The sequence below is a fragment of the Erpetoichthys calabaricus genome, chromosome 16 (genome assembly GCF_900747795.2).
Source record: "Erpetoichthys calabaricus chromosome 16, fErpCal1.3, whole genome shotgun sequence".
In the NCBI taxonomy this organism is placed as follows: domain Eukaryota; kingdom Metazoa; phylum Chordata; class Cladistia; order Polypteriformes; family Polypteridae; genus Erpetoichthys; species Erpetoichthys calabaricus.
The window spans coordinates 94227374-94253196 of record NC_041409.2 but is presented as its reverse complement, the minus strand read 5'-3'; the positions used below and the strand labels follow the sequence as shown (position 1 = coordinate 94253196).

The window sequence follows — 25823 nt, the reverse complement described above, 5'->3', positions numbered from 1 at the left end:
CCCACACACCATGCGAAGAAAGCTCATTTCTGCCTCTTGTATCCATGATATAATTCTTTCAGTCATTACCCAGAGCTCATGACCATAGGTGAGGATAGGAATGCAGATCAACCAGTTAATCAAGAGCTTTGTGTTTCTCCTCAGCTCCCTCTTCAGCACGACTGACCGGTACAGCACCTGCATATCGATATTCTGCTCCATTCTTCTCTCACTTGTGAACAAAACCAATGAGACTTAACCTCCTCCACTTGAGACAGCACCCCATCCCTAACCAGGAGAGGGCACTCCACCCCTCCACCCATGACCTCAGACCTGAAGGTGCTGATCCTCATCCTGGCTGCTTCACACTCGGCCGGAAAACCGCCCCAGTGCGTGTCTAAGCTCACAACCTGATGAAGCCAACAGGACCACATTGTCCATAAAAGAGGCCGCCAAAGTGGAAATCCTTGGCTGCTCCTAGAAATTCTGTCCACAAACAGTGTGAACAGAATCCGTGACAAAAGGCAGCCCTGGCAGAGTTCCACACTCCCCAGGAACGAGTCTGACCTGTACCACCGTCAATATGAGCCAAGCTTTCGCTCCCGTTGTACGGGGACTGAACAGCTTGCAACGGCAGGCCTGGTACCCCATACTCCCAAAACAGCCCACAGGGCACATGATCATAAGCCTTTTCCAAGTCCACAAAACACATGTAGACTGGTTGGGCATACTCCCATGAACACTCCAGAATCCTTCTGAGGAAGCCAGCCAGTTTTCCTCAGTCAGGACAAAATCCGCATTGTTCCTTCTGAATCCGAGGCTCGACCAACAGCCAGATCCTCCTTTCCAGAACCCTGCCATAGGCCTTCTTGGGGAGGCTGAGGAGTGTGATCCCCCTAAAGTTGGAACACCCCCTCCTTAAAGATGGGGTCCACTACCCCAGTTTGCCAATCAAGAGGCGCTGTCCCCGACCTCTACGCAGTACCGAAGAGGCGTGTCAACGTTTTTCGTTTGTCTTTAGTTGGCCTATTTTTTTTATTCCTCTGTTTTGTTGATATCAGTCCATGTCACTTTACATTTTTTCTGTCTTGTGTCATTCCAGGTGTTTTGAGAGACAAATCAGAAGGAAATTGAAAGACAGACAAAGGAATGTGTGAATGGTGCCAAAAACGCAAAGAGAAATAGTGAGGGGCTTGGAAGGGAAACAGAAGGGACTTGCCTGTGGAGGACAAGACTTACAGCGCATATTTCACTGTTGCTCAGACCAAGACGTATGGCAATAATCTTACTCCATATCAGACCCTCAGAAATGGTGAGGCTTGCTTTACTTTAATCATTTTTATTATTTAACTGCTAGCAAAGGACATTCTGAATAATGCAATACCTCACAAGAGGCATATAAAGTAACAAGTCAGCATAAATGGCAGAGAAAGTACCAGAAAATGGTTTAAATGAGATGGCAAAGCTGATGACTGAGTTGTGTACAATGCCCTGACGTTAAGGAGGGGTGGTGCCATCGACTGGATTTCCATGGTACAACCTTTTTCAACTCCTGTTCTTTCACAGATGGCCAAGGTCCAGTGCTGACCCACTTGCGCTTAGTGGCATTGGACCCTCCTGGTGGTGCCAGTTTTGTTTCTGTTGATTCCTATTGTTCAGAACTGACAGGAGGATGTCCTCCTCGATCAAGAACCAGGTCACCCATGCCACCAAACACACACAACAGCTCACTTCTTCTTCCTCAGGTGGATGTACATAGAGCCACTGACCAGCAGGAGTGGGCAGCACATCCAGGCAATGTAAAAACAGTAGCCGTAGCGCCCCCTAGTGGAATTCACAATCTCCGGTGAATGGATGGAGTAGATGAGAGCTGCTGAGAAGACTGTCAGACCTGATGGGGGGGAGAGAATAGCATGGTCAGGTGTTTAGGAAGGTTCTACAGGCCACAATGAAATAATAAGAAAAGAAAAGAGGTATCATTAAGGAACCGGGTTGTGTCCCCCTGTTAGTTCTTAAATAATCAACTGCTGATGTTGATTTTAATTATTAAAATGTCCAAACCAGGCCTGTCCATCCACCTAGTAACTCTCCTGAATTCTTTTCTTAGGCTGACTGGAACCTCTCCAAGCAGAAGTCATCTCTGTTCCAGCTGAATATGATGACACTTAGCTCTTTCAAATGTGTGGACATCGTGTTCTTGGACTTAACAGCAGTCCTGCTCAGAGAATCTGACACTCGGAACTCCAGGCTTGGGTGACCAGAAGAGGTCAGTGTTTATGTTTTTGGGTCTGCTATTATTATTATTGGTGTTTTTGGTAAAAATGAGTTGAAAGAAAAACAATCAAAACATGCTGTAGCTGTGCTGTGTCCACCAAACTGATTTATGCCGACACCAATGATAAAGAAGACTCGCGTTCTGAAAGGCATTTTGTTTTTTTTTTGTTGAACGTTTAACAAGGTTATCATGAGAGAACGTATAAGAAGAGAGAAAATTCTAGAATTCTTAGAATTTCTCCTATCGATACTGTCCACTCCTTAGGATTTTAGTCTATATGTACTCTTTAGCTTTTGGAGTCTATCCTTTCAAGATTTACATCTGTGGGTACTCTCCACTCTCCCCATTGTCACACATATGCAGTTAGGGGACAGCATAAAGGCTCTGGTGGTGGTAATACCTTACCAATCCATAGGGTGGCACTGTATACTAATGCCTGCTCTCTTCCTCAACTCTACAGATCATGTGATTGACAACCTTACCACATCTGACGTTTCTTACCGTGTTCAGACATCTGGACCCGCGTCTTCCTGTCTGGCCTGTACTTAACCGGAAGTGTCATGCCATGTTAGAGCACTCACTTCTTGAAGACATTTCTTTTAGTTCTTAACACATTTATACTTTGCATTTTATTTTCAGTTATACGGGGTTTGCTAGCGGATGCCCCAACTTTTTATGATTGTTTGTGATTTTATTACAGTGGTATAGTCGGCAGGATGAGGCCGGTCCTGGTGGACAGACACCACAAGGCCTGTAGATTGAGGTGTAGAGGTGTTAGTATACAGCACCACCCTGTGGATTGGCAAGGAATTACCACTACCAGAGCCTTCAAACTGTTCTCAAGGCAGACATGTGTGAAGCCATATTTGGCAGTCAACACAATTGACCTTTTAGGATCCTGGCCCATTTCTCTAAGACTTGTTGCTTATCTGTCTTTCAATCTGAGATGTATTATTTTTAACAAGGCATTTATTTGTCTATCAGATCTTGGCATATTGAGTTGTCTGTCCATTCAATTTAAGCCTTTTGAACAGCTACCCATTACCCTTAATAGTTAAACTCAAACGTAACACAAATGGAAGATCGGGTGCTGCTAACAGAGATATTTCAGGAGGACTTGTCAGATCTCCCTACCACATCTGTACCCAGTGAGTAGTAAACTCCATGTTACATCAGGCCACAGAAGTTCTGGGTTATGAACTGTGGTTGTTTGATCATCTTTGGGTGGGATCCTAAAGTCTTTTTGGCAAAGTTTAGGTTTTCTGAGTCACTGAATTTACTTCTTTCATTTATTTTTTGAAATATAGCTTTAATACAGCTACACGTTTCTTTCATTATCTTCAAATTAGAAACTTTGTTAAACAGAAACTGCCCGATTTTCCTCATCTCGTACCCTCCACCATGCTGGAAAAAATACTGCTCAATTTCAAGGAATTAGACACCATTTCTGCATTATATAAAATTTTATTAGAGTCCCTTCCTTTCAAAGATCCAAGAGGACAATGGGAAAAAGATCTCTTAATTAATATATCAGAAAAGGAGTGGAAGGTAGCATTGCAGAGAATTCACTCGAGCTCCATATGCGCAAAGCATAGAATTATTCAACTAAAAATTATATATCGAGCTCACCTGTCTCACTTAAAACTGTCCAAAATGTTTCCAGGACAATATCTAACCTATGAACGATGCAACCAAGCTCCTGCCTCACTGGGTCACATGTTTTGGGCCTGCACCAAATTAACATCATTTTGGACCAAAATTTTTAAGTGCCTTTCAGAGAGCCTTGGTATCACAATCCCTCCTAACCCATTAACAGCTGTGTTCGGTGTTCTTCCAGACGGACTTGAAGTGGAGAAGGACAAGCAAACGGTGATTGCATTCACTACACTTTTGGCACGCAGACTTATTTTGTTAAATTGGAAAAATCCTAACTCTCCTCTGATAAGTCAGTGGGAAACCGATGTTTTATATTATTTGAAATTGGGAAAAATCAAATTTTCAGTTAGAGAATTTGATTACTACAACTACATGTTAACACAAATATCTAATCAGCTAATCACATGGCAGCAACTGTGTGCATTTCGGCCTGTAGACATTGCCAAGACGAGCTGCTGATGTTCAAACTGAGCATCACAATAGGGAAGAAAGGGGACTGAAGTGACTTTGAACGTGGCATGGTTGTTGGTTCCAGACGGGCTGGGCTGAGTTTCAGAAATTCTGATCTACTGGGATTTTCATGCATGACCCTTTCTATGGTTTACAAAGAATGGTCCAAAAAAGAGAAAATACCCAGTGAGCGGCAGTTCTCTGGACGAAAATACCTTGTTGATGTCAGAGAAGAATGGCCAGACTGTTTCTGATAGAAAGCCAACAGTAACTCAACTAAGCACTCGTTATAGCTGATGTATGCAGAAGAGTATCTCTGAATGCACAACACGTCAATGTTTGAAGCAGATGGGGGGCTACAGCAGCAGGAGACCACACCGGGTGACACTTAGGAAACTGAGGCTACAATTCACTCAGGCTCACCAACATTGGACAATAGAGGATTGGAAAAATGTGGCCTGGTCTGATGAGTCTCGATTTCTGCTGCGGCATTCAGATGGTAGGGTCAGAATTTGGCATCAACAATGCAAAATCGTGGATCCAATCTGCCTTGTGTCAGTGGTTCAGGCTGGTGGTGGTGTAATGGTGTGGGGGATAGTTTCTTGGCACAGTTTGGGCGCCTTAGTACCAACTGACCCTTATTTAAATGCCACAGCCTACCTACGTATTGTTGCTGACCATGTCCATCCCTTTATGATTACAGTCTTCTGATGGCTCCTTCCAACAGGATAACAAGCCATGTCCCAAAGCTCAGATCATCTTAGACTGGTTTGTTGAACATGAGAATGAGCTCCCTGTACTTAAATGGCCTCCACAGTCAGCACATCTCAATCGAATAGAACGCCTTTGGGATCTGGTGGAACGGGAGATCTGTATTATGGATGTGCAGCCCACAAATCTGCAGCAACTGCGTGATGCTGTCATGTCAGTATGGACCAAAATCCCTGAGGAATGTTTCCAGCACTTTGCTGAACCTAAGCCATGAAGAATTACGGCAGTTCTGATGGCAAAAGGGGGTCCAACACGGTTTTAGCAAGGTGTACCTAATAAAGTGGCCGCTTAGTGTATTTTCACCTTCGTATCCATGCCAAGTTTTGTAAATAAGACCCCAGAGTGCACCTCCATTGACTGTTTGCCTTTTCCTATGTGAGGTATGATATGCAGCTTTGAAAAGCGCTCCTTCAAAACTGACCTGAGAAAAGCTGGAAGATCCCTGTGGTGTAGAAGAGGCCTCCCCGCTGCATTGCGTAGAGCTGACAGAGGAAAACAAGGAAGGCTGCACTGGCAAAGAAGACGGACAGCATCATGAGGGCCTGGACAGCATGGAGCCACTCTGGAAAACATAAAAGAAAGGAAAGGAGAACAGGGAGAACATCGGGGCTTCAGATCCTAAGCACACCATGTCCACCACATAACTAGAAACCTAAGCATAGCATACGTACAGTGGCCTGTGATGCCCTGTGCCCACAGCCAATGGGCACTAACCACTCCTGGTGCATCTTACAGTTTATGAATCGAGATGGACTAGGGAATGTGAGGAGACAACAAGTTTTTAGTGCAAAGTACAAATGGTGCATATTTGTTAAACAGCTAAAAGTAACAGTGTGATTGTTCAGTGGTATAAAAGATCTTAATAATTATAATAATTCTTTGCATTTATATAGCGCTTTTCTCACTACTCAAAGTGCTCAGCAATTGCAGGTTAAGGGCCTTGCTTAAGGGCCCAACAGAGCAGAGTCCCTTTTGGCATTTACGGGATTTGAACCGGCAACCTTCCAACTGCCAGTACAGATCCATAGCCTCGGAGCCGACAGTGCAGTGGGGAATACAATCCTACCCAATAAATGTTTAAAACCAAGAGTTCAATTCAGAATCAGCCATCCCCTAGTTTCTTGCACCAGTGCCCCCCTCTTGTCTCACTTGCTCTCTCCATGTTTGGTCAGCAGGTTCAAGATGCCACTGAAACTGGTCTTCTCACCTCCCTCCTTGCCACCTCAGCCAGTAACCTACCAAACATCCCTAAATCCCAGCTTTCTCTCCCTTCCATCTCCACTGATATCCACAGAGGGATCCCCAGAGCCCTTGATCACCCCTGCTCTTTATGCAGGCTGGCATCATCCTCTTTCCGAATATCTCTCCTTACTCCCCGACCAGAGATTTTCAGCAGAACAGTGTGGTCCTGTCTGGACCACTCATTCACTGGAATAATCTACCAATTCAACTCATTTCCAAACCTTCTTCGTTTTCAACCATCCCCTGCTTCCTGAGCTCAGACTTTTATACCCTGAGTGTAGTCGCCGTTCTAAACGACCCACGGAGTTGCTAATGAGGGACTGGCTGCTCTGATCTCTCACTCACAAGTGAATAATTAATGGACCAGTTCCCCCATTAAGCACTCCATTGCCGCATTTCTTGCTTTACATACTCACAAATCTGAGTTGCGCTATTTTAAATCTGCCCCCTTTTGCCACGGCTCTATGCAGGGCCATTTCTGGCATAGTCGGTCTAGGGTACCCTCTACTGGCCAGGATGCATTACTGTAGCCCCATGTAGAGTTTCCTATCCTTATTTTGTCTAGAAAAATGTATCCGGCACGGACCCGAATATAAAGAAAGGTTTATGTTGTGTGCCTCGGCAGAGCCTGCTCTGCCTGCATAGCACAGTCTGTTGCCCAGAAACAGCACTGGGAGACTTGCATACTAGTCTTAACATCTGACAACCTACGCAGTCCAACAATAACACGAACAACCACAACAATGATGATGATGCCAGTAATAACAATACTCAGACTGGAGCATAGAAAAGACAGACCTGGCGAAATAAAATTTAACGATCAAAACGGCAACGGGACTGTAGCTCTCGAGCAAATTGCTAAAAGCTGATTTAACCCAAACTGTGATCGTCTCCCAAATGGATATACATTAAAACGTGTGTTAAAACTTGGCAAATATCGCCCTCCGTTGCTCACCACCATTTGTGAGATTCGCTCTGGGCGCGCTAAAGCAGTTGGGAGTTTTTTTTAGATTGAATTATTTGCATACATGAGCATAAGGGAAATAGGAGTTGTGGGTGAAGATTCCTATTTAAAGATAATCATATTTTTATTGTCACTGAATGTTGTCAAGTTTTCAATTTGTTTTATTACTTTAATTGCTATGTATACATTATGGTAATGTCTTAGTTAAAATATATATATATATATATATATATTATATCAAAATACCTGTGCTTAGCAGCGGAGAAGTAGTGTGTTAAAGGCGGAGTGGTGGCTCTGAGGCTAGGGATCTGCACTGGCAATCGGAAGGTTGGCGGTTCGAATCCCGTAAATGCCAACAGGGACTCTACTCTGTTGGGCCCTTGAGCGAGGCCCTTAACCTGCAATTGCTGAGCGCTTTGAGTAGTGAGAAAAGCGCTATATAAATGCAAAGAATTATTATTATTATTAAAGAAGTTATGAAAAAGAAAAGGAAACATTGGATGTGAGGAATAAATCCAGTCTCCCCTGAGCCAGTTCCAGTGAAGACAGTGGCCTCAATGAGGTTCTTATGCAGAGATTTGATCTGAAGCCTGGTGCCGTTACAAAGTTTTGGTGGTTGTAAGTTTCGTAGTAATATAATTGGTGTGCCGACCTTCAAAAGTAGAGTCTGCGGAGGCCTGCCCGGAGGATTAAGAGTGTGAAGAAACTAAATGAAAAGGCAGGAGTCACCAGCAGGAAGACATGAGGCAAGGCCAACAGTAGTGGTTGAAGTGGTGGAGTAAAGAAGAAGGGAGCAGTGAGTACGACGAACAGCTGAGGAAAGTAAGGAAGCAAGTGAGGAGGCACATGAGCGCAGGATGTTGTTAATGTATGTAGGCAGGGAGCCAACCACGTATAGGTACGCAGACAGCGGCTGTGTAGAAAATGGAAGGGGACCAGGGGTGGCCCTTGTGTATCACTGCCATGAAATAAATTGTCTGTTAACAGAAATAAGGAACAAAACCGCCAAAAGGAGAGGTCGGTTCCAAAAGTTCCTTACAGCATAATGGTGACAACCGCCAAAAAGAAGACATTATTTTCGAAAGTTCATTATAGGGCACAGTGTGAAATGAAACATACTTAACATTTGTAAGCACAGTGTAAAGGATGAGCGTAGGAAATTTGGGCTTCCTACGTGTATTGTAAGTCGCAGAAATAGTGAGGAGGGGTTTCCCCTATCTATACAGTGCATCCAGAAAGTATTCACAGCGCATCACTTTTTCCACATTTTCTTATGTTACAGCCTTATTCCAAAATTGATTAAATTAATTTTTTTCCCTCAGAATTCTACACACAACAAACACCCCATAATGACAACATGAAAAAAGTTTACTTGAGGTTTTTGCAAATTTATTAAAAATAAAAAAACTGAGAAATCACATGTACATAAGTATTCACAGCCTTTGCCATGAAGCTCAAAATTGAGCTCAGGTGCATCCTGTTTCCCCTGATCATCCTTGAGATGTTTCTGCGGCTTCATTGGAGTCCACCTGTGGTAAATTCAGTTGACTGGACATGATTTAGAAAGGCACACACCTGTCTATATAAGGTCCCACAGTTGACAGTTAAGGGAAGGTTACAGAACAATTTCTGCTGCTTTGAAGGTCCCAATGAGCACAGTGGCCTCCATCATCCGTAAGTGGAAGAAGTTCGAAACCACCAGGACTCTTCCTAGAGCTGGCCGGCCATCTAAACTGAGTGATCAGGGGAGAAGGGCTTTAGTCAGGGAGGTGACCAAGAACCGATGGTCACTCTGTCAGAGCTCCAGAGGTCCTCTGTGGAGAGAGGAGAACCTTCCAGAAGGACAACCATCTCTGCAGCAATCCACCAATCAGGCCTGTATGGTAGAGTGGCCAGACGGAAGCCACTCCTTAGTAAAAGGCACATGGCAGTCCGCCTGGGGTTTGCCAAAAGGCACCTGAAGGACTCTCAGACCATGAGAAAGAAAATTCTCTGGTCTGATGAGACAAAGATTGAACTCTTTGGTGTGAATGCCAGGCGTCACGTTTGGAGGAAGCCAGGCATCGCTCATCACCAGGCCAATACCATCCCTACAGTGAAGCATGGTGGTGGCAGCTCAAGTTTAGAGTACAGTGAAATTCTTTCTTGCATGTCTTCTCAGAACAATTGACAATAACGCAATACCACTACAAAACACATACATATAACTAGCATGCAATGCATACAGTATGTACACTATATGGCTAAAAGATGACTGAATTCAAGGGTGTCATCATTAACAGGTCCATAAAGACAAGGACAGAGCCATGCAGTCTCCATTGTTGCATGAAGACGGTTGTTGTCAAGACAGACACCAGGAAGAGGCTGGCTCTCAAAGTGAATGAATACATGAATTAGAGGGCTGCCTGTTCATATGTTATCATTTTACTTGGCCATGTGCCCTCTAGTGGTCACGATATGCTTGTGAATTGGTTACTAAAACACTGGGTTGATGTGTGTGCAGGTTTAATAGATTGTGTGTGTGTGTGTGTGTGTGTGCGTGTGTGTGTGTACTTCAGTGTTAAGATGCTGAATTATAAATAGCAGTTGAGCAGCCAGCAGGGGGCAGCAGCTGACATCAAGCTTCTGGAGGCCATGAAAATGAGCACAGAGTTGAGGTCAGAGTGGCCCTCTCCTCCCAGGGTCTTGGTGTGACTGCCTTCCCCCACCAGCCCAGCTGTTCATGGAACCCCCAAAAATCTCTTACTAGTGTCCAGTATCAGTTCAGTTTAAGCACATTCAGTCATTCTGAGCTTTCATTGATGCACTTTACTTTACTGAAGGGAGATTAGGGAGCTTTTGCCCAAAGTGTTCACTGTGTGCACAAATGCTTGGACAGCAATATGAAATGTCCCCGAATTTAACACTCTAGGAGATCTCCTTCATGAAGGGCAGCCATTGACAGGCAGGGGTGACAGTGTGCAGGGCTCATGCCAGTTCAGACTCCCCAAGATGTAAAACAGGGTTACATTTTAAAAAACAGAATGACATTTAAAAGCCGTACCATTTTCAGAAGCGTTCTTGCATATCCAGGTGTCCGTGTTGTTTGTGTTGTAGCAGTTCAGCCATATGTCTATCACCTCGTCACTGGAGGAAACAAACCACTTCTGCAAAACAAAGAGTCAGGTGTCATGTCAAGTGGTTATAAAACCCACTTAATGTAGACCAGGGTTATGGGGTTAGGGGGACTAGAGCCTGCATAGGGTGGATTGTAAGCCCGGTTTCTTGTCTAACATCAGTACCTGACCTCACAAATGCAGATTTGGCTGAATGGGAACAAATTCCCACAGACACACACTGCAAAATCCTGTGGAGGCTGTAAAAGGGAGCAACTCCATATTAATGTCCAAGGTTTAGGATTTTGGAATGGGATATCCAGCAAGCTCAAGGAAGTTTGATCAGGCCAGGAGACCACAATCTACTGGCCCAGTACTGTACATGAGAAAGGCAGACAAAAAATGAAACCGTTAAAGCAGATTTCAAAGTCTCAATCAGTCAGTCCATCGTTGGATTTTCTGACTGACCACTGCCACCTCCTCTACCGTCTCTTCCTGATTTCTCAGCATTTCCCTCTGATTTTTCTTCTAATTAAGTGCTCTGGCCCTGCATAGGGTGGAAGTCAGGAACAAATCCTGGACAAGGCACCAGGATAATCAGGTGAGGTTTACTTTATATAGTGCCTTTCTACAGTGAACACAAACCTAAGTTCAGTTTCAGGACTGTTTTATAACTGAGCACATGCAGGTCAATACGCTTAAGAAAGCAAGCTGAATTTTATACAGTATAGCGCCTTTCCATAGTCAGCACCGTTCCAAGTTACTTTTTAAGCACATGGTCAGAGCACAGTAGCCAATAGGCGCTATAGACTGTATCACCAGTTTATTAGGTACACCTGTCTAGTAGTGTATTGTGCCTCCTTTTGATTTCAGAACAACATGAATTCAAGATGCTGGATGTCTTGTTCAGGACTGTCACACCATACAGAAGTGACCGAGTCGTGCAGTGACTGCAAATTTAATGGCTGCCCTCACAAAGATGCTCAATAGAGTTGAGATCCAGGGACTGTGCAGGCCGATGAATCGACAGAAACTCCATCCCCTTGCTGATAATAAGTGCATATCGTGCTGGCAGCCTCCGTCTGAGTGTGGGTAAGCTGTAGCCATAAAGGGATTAACTTGAACAATGATGATGGCTCCTCGCCATTCAGATGTTCTTAAGTGGATATCAGGTGCCATCAATGCTGCCATCAGCCAACAGGATGGCTTCATAGACTTGTGTGGCTTGTGACGATTTCTGATCTTTCCATCAGCATGATGCCAGAGAAAGCTGGAGTTTCACATTCTTGCTGGTCGTTAACCATCTGATATGATCTTCAATTCTGGTAGCCCATTTGAGATAAAGTCTGATACATGGGGTGTCGTGAGGTGACATTCTGCACACCACTGATGGATTTGGATGCAATTTGCCTGCTTGCAGTCCCTTTGTCTGATTGTACGATTCTCACCATTCCCTTTTGCCCTCTCTGTTTTTGTTCACAGGTTTGCCCGTGACTGTCAGTTTTTTTGCTTTCGCACCATTCATGATAAACACATAAAATAGCAGCACAGAGTGAAAAGATCCTGATGATCTTATTTGGGATATTCTGGCACTGACACACGTAGTGCCAACGATCATGCCCAGTTCAAGGCCAGTAAGGTGACTCGTTTTTCCTATTCCAGTGCTCACGTGAACATGAAGTAACACTTAAATGTGGGGCTGCCTGATTTATATCACAAACCGCCATCACGTGACGTATGACGTGTTTGTTGTATGACAATGGGGGTGTACCTAATAAACTGGCAACTCTGTGTAGATAGATAGATAGATAGATAGATAGATAGATAGATAGATAGATAGATACTTTATTAATCCTAATGGGAAATTCACATTCTCCAGCAGCAGCATACTGATACAATAAATAATATTAAATTAAAGATTGATAATAATGCAGGTAAAAAACAGACAATAACTTTGTATAATGTTAAATGTTAACGTTTACCCCCCCGGGTGGAACTGAAGAGTCGCATAGTGTGGTGGAGGAACGATCTCCTCAATCTGTCAGTGGAGCAGGACAGTGACAGCAGTCTGTCGCTGAAGCTGCTCTTCTGTCTGGAGATGATACTATTTAGTGGATGCAGTGGATTCTCCATAATTGATAGGAGCCTGCTGAGTGCCCATCGCTCTGCCACAGATGTTAAACTGTCCAGCTCCATGCCAACAATAGAGCCTGCCTTCCTCACCAGTTTGTCCAGGCGTGAGGCGTCCTTCTTCTTAATGCTGCCTCCCCAGCACACCACCGCGTAGAAGAGGGCGCTCGCCACAACTGTCTGATAGAACATCTGCAGCATCTTATTGCAGATGTTGAAGGACACCAGCCTTCTAAGGAAGTATAGTCGGCTCTGTCCTTTCTTGCACAGAGCATCAGTATTGGCAGTCCAGTCTAATTTATCATCCAGCTGCACTCCCAGATATTTATAGGTCTGCACCATCTGCACACAGTCACCTCTGATGATCACGGGGTCCATGAGGGGCCTGGTCCTCCTAAAATCCACCACCAGCTCCTTGGTTTTGCTGGTGTTCAGTTGTAGGTGGTTTGAGTCGCACCATTTAACAAAGTCATTGATTAGGTTCCTATACTCCTCCTCCTGCCCACTCCTGATGCAGCCCACGATAGCAGTGTCATCAGCGAACTTTTGCACGTGGCAGGACTCAGAGTTGTATTGGAAGTCCGATGTATATAGGCTGAACAGGACCGGAGAAAGTACAGTCCCCTGCGGCGCTCCTGTGTTGCTGACCACAATGTCAGACGTGCAGTTCCCAAGACGCACATACTGAGGTCTGTCTTTAAGATAGTCCACGATCCATGCCACTAGGTATGAATCTAATCCCATCTCTGTCAGCTTGTCCCTAAGGAGCAGAGGTTGGATTGTGTTGAAGGCACTAGAGAAGTCTAGAAACATAATTCTTACAGCACCACTGCCTCTGTCTAAGTGGGAGAGGGATCGGTGTAGCATATAGATGATGGCATCCTCCGCTCCCACCTTCTCCTGATATGGAAACTGCAGAGGGTCAAGGGCGTGTTGAACCTGTGGCCTAAGGTGGTGAAGCAGCAGCCTCTCCATGGTCTTCATCACATGTGAAGTCAGAGCAACAGGCCGGAAGTCATTCAGCTCACTAGGACGTGATACCTTTGGGACTGGGGTGATGCAAGATGTGTGTTATTTTTTACAATTGGAGATCAGGCGGATTAACACACAAGTGAACATCTTTTATATAATATATAATATAATATAATATAATATAATATAATATAATATAATATAATATAATATAACACATATCAGCAGGTGGAGTGGCAGCTCTGAGGCTAGGGATCTGCACTGGCAATCTGAAGGTTGCCAGTTCAAATCCTGTAAATGCCAAAAGAGACTCTGCTCTGTTGGGCCCGTGAGCAAGGCCCTTACCTGTACTGGGTATGACGTTTATCTGCGTCCATACCTCTATGTAGGCCCTTCAACCTGCAGGGAAAAACCTGGGGGTTGGTGGCAGAAGTGGCACTCCAGCCACCATAAAAAAACCTCACACTGGTTCAATTCCACCTAAACTGGTGTGATGCTGAGCTGTCACCTGTTGCATGGCTGCACTCGGGTCCTAATCTGGGATTCTGAGGTGGTTTGTCGTGTGGTGGGTGCGGCAATGCACTGTATCAGCGCCTGCTCCTGACCTCTTTCTATATTAGGTGCTTTGTATGTTCAGTCAAGCAACAACTGTTACATATGCTATTTTACAAATGAGAATCTTTATTTTTATATAACACCTTTCTGTAGTAAGCATCATTCAGGTGTTAAGGTACAATAAAATTGCATAACTCACTCCATTACCTCAAGCAGGCTATTATTATCCCGAAAGAAATTTGCATTGACATATAATTAGAGCACAGGGAGGGTTAAGAACCTTTCTTTTGTATAGCGCCTTTCCACACAGAGCTCCATCTCACAGGCACACTCAGAGAATCTCTGCTTATTTTTCCTGCAGGCACGTTTAGGCTCACCCAGTGTAATAGCAGCCCCTGCAATTTGTAGTTGTAATTTAAAGAATGGAATTTCAGACAACAGAGGGTCAAGGAACAAAATGAAATGCCACCAGGGGGCGGTAGAACCTAAGGAGAGTGAAGCCCAGTGACTGCAGGGCATTCGGGGACAGCTGGCAATTTAACAGAAGTCTACAGCATGGGGCTGACTCTTTATAAACAGCAGGGTGTAGGCTACAACATACTGTAGATTATAAACCAACAACTGCAACAATAGCAGCAATGGTGATAATAATAAAAAATAATAATAAAATCATCATCATCAAACTGGTGTGGGATAAGAGACATAGATGCAGAAAAATAATATTAAAGGATGAATGCTGCCACCACCACACTTCACCAAAGGGGTGGCATTAGGCAGGTGAGGAGCAGTGCCTGGACTTCACCAGACATGGTGCTTGCAGCTCTCCCCAGACAGTTCACTTTTTGTCTCATCAGATCAGAGAATCTTTTCCTCGACTCTCAGAGTCCAAGTGAGTTATCATGCGCCTTTAACTCCAGAGTGACTCCCATCTGGCCCCTCTACCATAAACTCCTGATTGATGGAGTGCCGCTGACATGGTCCTCCTACCGACCTGTTTGCCTATTTCAGCAAAGGACTTCTGAAGCTCTGCTATTGCGACCATTGTGTTTTTGGTCACCCCTCTGACCATGGCTCTTCTTGTCCTGTTACTCAGTTTGGCTGAACAGCCAGGAAGAATCTTGACAATTCCAAATATCTTCCATTTTATAATTAACAAGACTGCTGTACTCCTGGGAATACTGAGAGCTTTAGAAATGGATTTATCTCTTTGTGCTGATCTTTGCTTCACCACAATTTGATCATGGAGGTCTATGGAGAGTTTCTTAGACTTCCTGGATTGGTGTTTGTCTTGTCATGTGATATGAATTGTGGGACCTTCTACACGCAGCTAGCTATACATGTGCCTTTCTAAACTGTCCAATCAATTTAATTTGCCACAGGTGAATGCCACTGAAGTTCTAGAAACATCTCAAGGAGAATTACAGCAAATTAGAAGCACCTGAGCACCACTTGGAGTGCCACAGCAAAGGGTCTGAATACTGATTGTGGCATACATGCCACCACGCTTGAAGGACCAGGGGAGGAGGCATATCCAGAGTAGTACCTCTCCCTGAGCGCAAGGTGGCAGCACCCATGGGTTGCAGCAGTGCCTCAGAGTCCCGCAGGGCTCTGTGGGAACTGGAGTTGGATACATCCCTGTTGGGATCTGTGGGCACCATCAGGGGGTGCTGCAGCTACTGCTGAGCCCTGGAGTGCAGCTCTTCAACCACACCCGGAAGTGCTGCTGGAAATGCATTAACAAGCACCTGGAGCACTTCTGGGTCCACTATAAAAGAAGCCGCCTCACTCCGTTTGAGTAGCCAGAGACAGGAGGAGGGAGACGAAGCTTGCCTGGAGGAGTGGAGGAGGAAAAGAGAAAGAAGAATAGTTGTGTTGTGCTGTGCTTTTTGGACTTTGTTGTGTTTATGGGAGATCGGGAAGATGTTTCCCACAAGGAGAAAGAAAAATAAAAAACGTGTGCTTGCACTTGTGCCTCCTGCGTCTGTCTGTGTCGGGTTGTGGCGCCAGTGCCTACCTTGGTGGTCCACATGATGTAATATATGAGAGATTTCATCTTTTGATAAACCTTTCTGAAAACATCGTTATGGATTATTGGGTGTAGATTGATGGGCAAAAATGGCAAATTTATCCATCCACCTTAATCTAGGGATAAGTGTCTGTGTGTCCATCTGGTTGTTATGTTTCTGTCATTCCAACAGATGGCGCATCACAAACATTAGCCCTGCTGTTACGACTCCCATACAAAATGGCATAGAACAGAGACATGTGCATTGCTTGGTGCACTGCAAACATTAATGCCAAGGTCTACGTTGATTATTTAAATTCTCACCCCTTCTTAAACAGATAGCAGAGCGAGTTTAAAACTAAATCTACAACACAATAAAGTGCGAGGGGGTCTGAATACTGTCTGAATTCACTGTATGCTATTTTACAATTGGGGGAGAGGCAGATTAACAAACACATGTTGACATTTTTCATTTTATATAGCCACTTTCCATAGTCAGCGCCAGCCTAAGATGCTTTCCATGTACAGAGTTAAAATAATTCTTAATATTTACTGTACATTTTCCCAGTTGGAGAACACATAGATTAACAAACACATACATCCTTTATATTACAGTATATAGTGCCTTTTCATAGTGAACACTATCCAAGGTGCCTTCTATAAGTGTAGTTAGAACACAATTGCCTACATGCACTATTTTACAATTAGAGGACAGACAGATTAACAAACAGAGCGTTTTTCTTATATAGCGCCTTTCTACACAGGATAAGTGTGGAGCTGCATTGCCATGCACTTACAGTGCATCCGGAAAGTATTCACAGCACATCACTTTTTCCACCTTTTGTTATGTTACAGCCTTATTCCAAAATGGATTCAATTCATTTTTTTCCTCAGAATTCTACACACAACACCCCATAATGACAACGTGAAAAAAGTTTACTTGAGGTTTTTGCAAATTTATTAAAAATAAAAACATTGAGAAAGCACATGTACATAAGTATTCACAGACTTTGCCATGAAGCTCAAAATTGAGCTCAGGTGCATCCTGTTTCCCCTGATCATCCTTGAGATGTTTCTGCAGCTTCATTGGAGTCCACCTGTGGTAAACTCAGTTGACTGGACCCGATTTGGAAAGGCACACACCTGTCTATATAAGGTCCCACAGTTGGCAGTTCATGTCAGAGCACAAACCAAGCATGAAGTCAAAGGAATTGTCTGTAGACCTCCGAGACAGGATTGTCTCGAGGCACAAATCTGGGGAAGGTTACAGAAAAATTTCTGCTGCTTTGAAGGTCCCAATGAGCACAGTGGCCTCCATCATCCGTAAGTGGAAGAAGTTCAAAACCACCAGGACTCTTCCTAGAGCTGGCCGGCCATCTAAATTGAGCGTTCGGGGGAGAAGAGCCTTAGTCAGGGAGGTGACCAAGAACCCGATGGTCACTCTATCAGAGCTCCAGAGGTCCTCTGTGGAGAGAGGAGAACCTTCCAGAAGGACAACCATCTCTGCAGCAATCCACCAATCAGGCCTGTATGGTAGAGTGGCCAGACGGAAGCCACTCCTTAGTAAGGGAGTTTGCCAAAAGGCACCTGAAGGACTCTCAGACCATGAGAAAGATAATTCTCTGGTCTGATGAGACAAAGATTGAACTCTTTGGTGTGAATGCCAGGCGTCACGTATGGAGGAAACCAGGCCAATACCATCCCTACAGTGAAGCATAGTGGTGGCAGCATCATGCTGTGGGGATGTTTTTCAGCGGCAGGGACTGGGAGACTAGTCAGGATAAAGGGAAAGATGACTGCAGCAATATACAGAGACATCCTGGATGAAAACCTGCTCCAGAGTGCTCTTGACCTCAGACTGGGGCGACGGTTCATCTTTCAGCAGGACAACGACCCTAAGCACACAGCCAAGATATCAAAGGAGTGGCTTCAGGACAACTCTGTGAATGTCCTTGAGTGGCCCAGCCAGAGCGCAGACTTGAATCCGATTGAACATCTCTGGAGAGATCTTAAAATGGCTGTGCACCGACGCTTCCCATCCAACCTGATGGAGCTTGAGAGGTGCTGCAAAGAGGAATGGGCCAAACTGGCCAAGGATAGGTGTGCCAAGCTTGTGGCATCATATTCAAAAAGACTTGAGGCTGGAATTGCTGCCAAAGGTGCATCGACAAAGTATTGAGCAAAGGCTGTGAATACTTATGTACATGGGATTTCTCAGTTTTTTTATTTTTAATAAATTTGCAAAAACCTCAAGTAAACTTTTTTCACGTCATTATGGGGTGTTGTGTGTAGAATTCTGAGGAAAAAAATGAATTGAATCCATTTTGGAATAAGACTGTAACATAACAAAATGTGGAAAAAGTGATGCGCTGTGAATACTTTCCGGATGTACTGTATATATTCTGTACAATTGGAAGACTGGCTGCCTTTCCATTTCTGGCCTTCACTTGCCTTGTGTCTGACAGTCGTCTGCTTTAACTTGTGGGCGGATATCAGACTCAGTGACTTGTTCAGCTTTACACAGCAAGTTGCACTCAAGTATTGAACTGGCAGCCATGTGATTTGTGGTCCTGTGCCCTAACCTCAGGCGACTTGCTGTGCTTTATGCAGTTTGGTGGACACAAGTGTTGCCCCAAGAGCCTAGTGGTTTACAGTCCAATGCCTTGGCCACTTGGTGGGGTGCTACATTGAGAACGTGACCGACAGTGGCTCGGTGTCCCATGTTTACTGCTTACCTTGTCCAAAGTGGCAATGAACAGCAGGATGAGGACCAGAAGGTGAAGTGCTGAAACAGCAATCAGGAGCAGTGTCATTGTCGACTGACCAGGTCCCAGCAGCTAGCGTGATGGAGCAATCAGACCTGAAAGAGAAAGATTTGTGATTAAGGGGATACTAAATGCAATCTGGATAATCAGTCACCTATGAGATCAACCTATCACCTTACTGTATATAGTGCCTTTCATCACGATCTGTGCCCTCTTCTTGAAGGCCAACCCTGAAGGGCCTACTGGCATGCTGGTAGTGAAAGGGCTGTGCCTGGCTCCCATCCATTCAGTCCACATTTTTAGACATCCTCAACACTCATTCATTACCTGGGTTGATGTCTTTAACCTTTTCCCAATATTTTAGGAAAGAGCCAGAAAAAAGATTGCAAAGCTTTGGGAATTCAACTTTTAAGAGTTTTAGAACTGATGCTTTACTGTAAGACCGAGATTTATTATTACATTGGGCCCACAATTCAGAGTTGTGAGCCAAGTGGCACCAGTAGGGGACAGTAACACATCTGGCACTCCTCTAGTGCTCATTCGCTTTTTAATTCTTATTTTCCATCCACTTGACCTTCTGGCAGTCGTGCTTACCATATTTCCTTTACCCATACATGAGTCCTCATCTTCTCCTGGTAAATTCCCAGGTCCCAACGGGCAATTTGAGAGGCATAATCTCCCTCAGGGTGTCATGAGTCTCCAAACACTGAACTATAGGATTGGTCCATTGTCTTCTTCTCAAGATACCCAAACAACCTCAACTGGATCCTCTCGGTCTACTTGTTCTCTGAGATCTTCCCAGATTGTCAATACAGCAAATACAGTTACTTGTACCCGTGACCATCTCCTTTCAGTCTTTTCAGTCACAGTGCAAAGCTTCTGTGCAATAAGTTAGGATGAAGGCATGGACTGACCGATATATGCCCTCTCTTGAACAAGACCCCAAGGGTCTTTACACTTCCACATACATTGCAATGAGCAGACCCTCTGACTTCCCACACCTCAGATCTGGAGAGGCCAATTTTTATTTGCCCTGTGCCACCCTCATCCATAAGTGTGTGCTGGTGACCTCATCCACAAATGGCAGAGCTGTAACCATTGTATCCCTCACACCTAAGAGACCTAATGTCCTATCTGGGAGGAGAGGAGATCTACGTGGACTGAAGTCAACATCATAATGTGGACACAACTCTCACTCCATCTAAGGGACCCTTGAATAACGTGTTCTACCACCACCTCCAAGATGGTACCACAAGGTATAACATGCAGAGATCAAGTTGGAGTCCAGAAAACCATATTGTCATTTCTATGTTTGTTTTCTTGTTATTATTGCTTTCTTGATTCCTTCCAATTTCCAAAGACATGCAGGTTAGGTGCATTGGCAATCCTAAATTGTCCCTAGTGTGTGCTTGGTGTGTGTGTGTGTGTGTGTGTGTGTGCGTGGGTGGGTGTGTGCGTGCCCTGCGGTGGGCTGGCACTCTGCCCAGGGTTTGATTTCTGCCTTGTGCCCTGTGTTGGCTGGGATTGGCTCCAGCAGACCCCTGTGACCCTGTGTTATTATTCAGTGGGTTGGATAATGGATGGATGGATAATATAACAATAAGAACCAGGATGCTGAGTCCATGAGGCAGCAATGCTAACCACTATGTCATTGTGTCATTATATTATATTATGTTATCTTATCTATATTATATTATCAGCAGACCCCCCATGACCCTGTAGTTAGGATATAGCGGGTTGGAAAATGGATGGATGATTGATTATTACTTCTTTATTTTTGGTTCTGTTGTTTTATTTAAATATTATTTAGTAATTCTGTATCATGTAATTGTTTCTCCTGATTATACTCCCTGTGTTTTGCAGGTGGATGCCCAAGAGGCGGGGCCGCCATAACATCACTGATGTGGCTCCGCCCTCAGTCTTTATATTCAGGTGGAGGAGAAGGTGCCTCAGAGCACCACTGAGTGTTGTAGTGTGAGGAGCAACGTATGTAAGTACAATTTGTTTTGTCTTTTGTTTCTGATTACCAGATTATAGATTGCAATTCTTAAATTTGGGTTGAATTTTTTTGGCAAATCTTTTTTTGTTTCATTTTTGCCTTGACATTCTGTTGCTTTGTCATTTTTGTTCTTCTTTTGTTTCTTAAATATGTCCTTTGAAGCCAGAGGTTTTCAGTTACCTGGCCCCAGCTTTTGGGTAATGTTTGTGTATTTTTAACTTTAAATGCCTGACACCTGTTTTGGGCTCATGCCGATTTTGAGTCCCGCTATTCAAGTTTGGGAGCAAGCTGACTAGGGTGAGGCCTGTCCCTAAACTAGGCCACTGAAGTCCTGCTCAGATTTTAGTTTATTTTAAGGCCTGTTCACCCATTTTGTGCTGTGAATCACAGCAGTGCCTTTGATGTTTGTGAATGTAGATCATATTTATGAGTATACTTTGGATTTTCTGGTTTCTAATTATTTTTGCTCTGTTCTATTTTGATTTAGATTGTCTTTTTAGGTAAACACTATTTAGTTATTTTAACATTTCTTTTTTCCCCTACATTGACTGTTTATTCTGATTTTTGATTATATAATAAATCCTTGAAATATAAAGGAATTCTGTTTAGTTTGTGTCCTATATACTAGAGGTGTCTGGTTACCTTCTCTTCTGATGGGTGTTTTTGGGTACGTTTGAAAAAAATAATTGGAGTTTAAAAGCCGTAGTTCTCATTTTGAACCTGTGCAGGCCGGAAAGCCATCCTTCTGAGTTTGGGGCTAGGTTCCCATAGGAGTTTGAACCCATGTCCCTCAATGTCTGAGGGATGTTTTGCATGGACAGCCCATTTCAAAACCTCCCACAGCATCTCAATGAAATTCAGATGTGGGCTTTGACCTGGTCATTCCAGAACCTTCCATTTCTTTCTTTTCAGCTAATTTAACTGGATGGATTTCCTGGCATGTTTAGGCTCATTGTCATGTTGCAAGGTCCACTTTCATTTGTGATTGAATCTTCTGACAGTTGGTCTCACATTATCCTTGGGCACCCTCTGGTACATTTAGAAGTCATAGTGGATTCTGTGATGGTGAGCTGCCCAGATCCTGATGCAGAAAAAGTGCCCCAAACCCGATCATGTTCACCACAGTATTTTACAGTTGGTACCAGGTTCTTCTGATCAAATGCTGTCTTTGAGTTTTGCCAAATGTGTCTTCATGGTACATTTGTGCAGCCTCTTTCTAATGGTAGACTCGTGAACTTTCAGCATCTGGTGTTCTGCTCTTAGTCTGAACTTTCTAGGGCGGCCTGGTCTAGTCACACAGACATTTGTTTGAAATCTTCTCCACTTGTAGATGTTCTTCTACACAGTGGGATGGTTGATTTGAAATTGTTTTGAGATCTTTTTAAATCTCCTTCCAGATGCATAGGCATCTCTAAGCTTTCTGAAGGTCTCAAAGAGCTCTTTTGAACTCGACATGGTGATAGCACCCACCTCAACAACAAAGAGCAAACTAAACTACATGTCAGTCAGTCAGTCAGTCAGTCAGTCATCTTCCAGTCCGCTATATCCTAACACAGGGTCACGAGGGTCTGCTGGAGCCAATCCCAGCCAACACAGGGTGCAAGGCAGGAACAAACCCTGGGAAGGGCGCCAGCCCACCACAGGGCACACACACGCGCACACACACACACACACACAAACCAAGCACACACTAGGGATAATTTAGGATCGCCAATGCACCTAACCTGCATGTCTTTGGACTGTGGGAGGAAACTGGAGCACCCGGAGGAAACCCACAGGGAGAACATGCAAACTCCACGCAGGGAGGACCCTGGAAGCAAACCCAGGTCTCTTTACTGCAAGGCAGCAGCACTACCACTGCGCCACTATGCCGCCCCAAACTACACGTGTGAGGCATAAATACTGTAAGCGGTCAGGTTCAGATGAGATCCTCCCGCATGATGTTCTGAACTTTTACATCTCATTCTAATTTGAGGTATTTGAGGAAGCGACACATGGACATGGTGGGCTTACGTTTTCCACTTACAGAATTTATATTACCGAATGTTTATTTAAATTATGCAATGCATTACAACATATAAATGTGGCCTGATGTTTGTTATATTATATCACCTTAATCTAAAGATATTGTTTAAATGAAGATCAAATCTAGATATGTCCACGTATGTTGAAAAAGAAAAAACATTTCATGTACACATGACTGAACGTACCTAAGTACATACACGGACCTACAATCAGGCCCACAATTGTCTACTTAGACCAACACATCAATGCCCACACACTCCTGCACACATATACACTCCAGAAAATAAAGGTGCCATAGTGGTTCTCCATAGGGCAGGGACGTGCAGTCAGGGGAGGCAGGTGAGGCTCCTGAAAAGTAAAAAAAAAACTAATAATGATAACATAAAATAAATGTGTCCACTGGTCTGTGCTATAAATTTGTTTTCTGTATGATTCCAATAATTTTGATCATTTTTACAGTCAAAATCACTGAATTGGCGAATTCTCTGTTCAAATACAGGGGAGAAACGTGAGGTGCAGCAGTGATGAGCCTCACCTCACCTCGGACTGCGCTCTCCCTTACACACGGGGTTGATACTTGCAGTTGGCACCTGCCTGTTGCTGTCTCTCTGTATGTCACCAATATAAGGTTTGCAGACACGTTTATTATACACAGTCTGGCTAATATCTTTAATGAATGTGTGTAACATATTTAGTCTTGCTGATCGGACATAAAACTGCAGTGAAAAGGCACAAGGAGAGTGCGGCAGACAGTACTATGACACCCTGAAGGTGGCGCATGTGAGCCCAACAGGTGCTTGTTGCTGCTGTTCTACAAAAGGTTAAGATTCATTTTTTTTGTTCACCACTCTATACTTTCATTTGTATTGAATGAGTATGAACTGTGGAATTGCAACGGCAAATTTAGAACACATGGAGGGTGAGGAGCAAATATGCTCTCTCTCTGCACTCTCTGTCTCTCTCGCCGCTATAAATTTAGTGTTCTTTCATAGCCCAATATGCACATTACCTGTCTATGTGTGTGTAAAGAATGCTGATGAGATATGAAACATAACCAGTAGTCAATGTGCATGGAGACTGCCAGTTGAATAGTAAATAAGCTGCTCTTTTGGGTTCATATGTTTGTAAATCTGACTCTGAAGGAGTCACCAGCCATGAACCTCACCGCACGTCACTGCCATAGGGTAACCATTTTTGGTTCACAAAAGTACCATCCACATGAAGATTTCAGAAAGCCCCTTTATTTAGATAAATCTCTTAACAGGATTACAAAAATGGCTGTGGAAAGATGATAACAGATTTGTGAAATACCACAGGGTTGCTGATTTTTACAGGACTTTTTGCTGCATACAAATCACACGGGCTCAGTTCAGGTTTTCTTCAGCTGTTAATATCCTGCTAGGTCACCTACTAGACATTAAAGACTTCTGTTTTGTCCACATATTCAGGACCCTTTCAAAGCCCAAAGAATCAACTTCATATGCAAAGCACCCTTCCTAGAATTAAATGTTGCTTTGTCAAGCAATGGCTTGTTGAGGAACTGCACAAACCAGTAAAGTGCTGTTACAGAACCAGTATTTTTAAGAGTGCGCCCACATACCCGTAAGACAAACAGGCATCGCGTAATCTCACACACACGAGATCACCTTCTTCCACAATCACACACACACACACACAGAGATGCCAAATGCTCCCACACACACTCGCTCAGATTCCCGGACACCCGTACATGAGACACATGGCAGAAATGAGAGCAGGAAGGCTGACTAAGACTCGAAAGCAGCACACCCAAATAAGAATAATTGAAAACATATGTGGTCTGAAGAAAGACGACGACATACTGACCAAGAAAGAAAGAAAACGAGAAAGAAAGAGAGAGAAAGAAAGAAAGAAAGAAAAGAAAGGCGCCGACTCTAGAGACACCAAACTCAGCAAGGAGAAGCTGTTATGAGCGACAGAGAGAAGGAGGCTCCGGTGCCAGGAAGGACAGCTGGTGAAGGCTGGCTCCCGGAGCTGTTGTGCCACTTACCGTTGCAGACAGGCGTGCGAACAGGCGTCTGAAACTTGGAGAGCGGATTGCGTGGGCGGTTCAGGGGGCACAAGACGCAAACTTAACACTTGCTCGGTTCAAGGGATGCCAGCCCTTAGGCTGTGAAGTGTTTTGCACCTCTCGATCAAAGGCTCTTTGTCTCTGATTCTGTCACCAGGAGGAGGGAGTGGGGGGGCTTTGTCCAGCTTTTTAAGTGCATCTCATTTTTTTTTTTTCCTCAGAATATTTCTTCCAAGGGGGACGCACATGGGGAACTTTATGCATCGTCTGGAATGTGTTTTAGAGGGCAGAGCTCCAACTCAGCCTCCCATTTCCGCTGTGGAGAATACTTAAGCAGCAGCCTTCCTTGGCCTCATGGGCTCCAAATCTCCAAAATCGACAACTTTTCTATGTGCTTCCATCCATCCATGCAACATGCTTTTTCCACTACTAGTTCATGTGGTGCAGGAGACTCCGTCCATTACATACAGTATGTTAAGCATTGTACCTCAGAGTCTGAATTGACAGATGAAAGGGTGGCAGTTTGGGGATTAACAAGATGGACCTCCACCCAAAAATGAAAGAAAAAAAGAAAAAAACAGGAATTTCCTGTTTGTATTTTATTGATTGGCCTTCTGACCTCCAGTCATCTCCAGAGAAAGGGAGGGCAGAACAAAGATGATGATAGAGTCACAGACAGGGAGGAGAGCTATTAACATCTTAATCAGTGGCTTCTGGGTGGCGATTTGCTCCCCAGGGCCCAAAACAAAACAAGTAGCACTGGAGAGTTCAGGTAGCTCCACAAGTTGAGGTTCAAAGGCAAGGCAAACGGTCTCAGTTGTCTTTTATATTCTGCAACAGGGGTTTAATTTTAGGGGGGGGGGGGGGTCTTTTGATAGTTTTGTTGGTGT

At 44.2% G+C, this 25823-nt stretch overlaps 1 protein-coding gene across 1 annotated transcript; it reads right to left on the bottom strand.

Moving 5' to 3' along the window:
- Window positions 1–1302: 1302 nt before the first annotated feature.
- LOC114667170 (epithelial membrane protein 3-like) lies at window positions 1303–25404 on the bottom strand. Its single transcript, XM_028822361.2, has 5 exons — window positions 24913–25404; window positions 18830–18954; window positions 10381–10483; window positions 5553–5693; window positions 1303–1870 (listed from the first exon to the last, which is right to left on the bottom strand). Exons 2-5 carry the CDS (start codon window positions 18905–18907, stop codon window positions 1707–1709), a joined length of 486 nt encoding a protein of 161 aa, XP_028678194.1. The 5' UTR covers window positions 18908–18954; window positions 24913–25404; the 3' UTR covers window positions 1303–1706.
- Between the last annotated feature and the right edge of the window lie 419 nt (window positions 25405–25823).

Excerpts from the sequence above, each read along its gene's own strand:
- LOC114667170 (XM_028822361.2), bottom strand. The coding sequence starts at position 18,907 with ATGACACTGCTCCTGATTGCTGTTTCAGCACTTCACCTTCTGGTCCTC. Across the intron at positions 10,484-18,829 it reads TCATTGCCACTTTGGACAAG|AAGTGGTTTGTTTCCTCCAG; the intron begins GTAAGCAGTAAA and ends TTTGTTTTGCAG. Across the intron at positions 5,694-10,380 it reads CAAGAACGCTTCTGAAAATG|AGTGGCTCCATGCTGTCCAG; the intron begins GTACGGCTTTTA and ends TATGTTTTCCAG.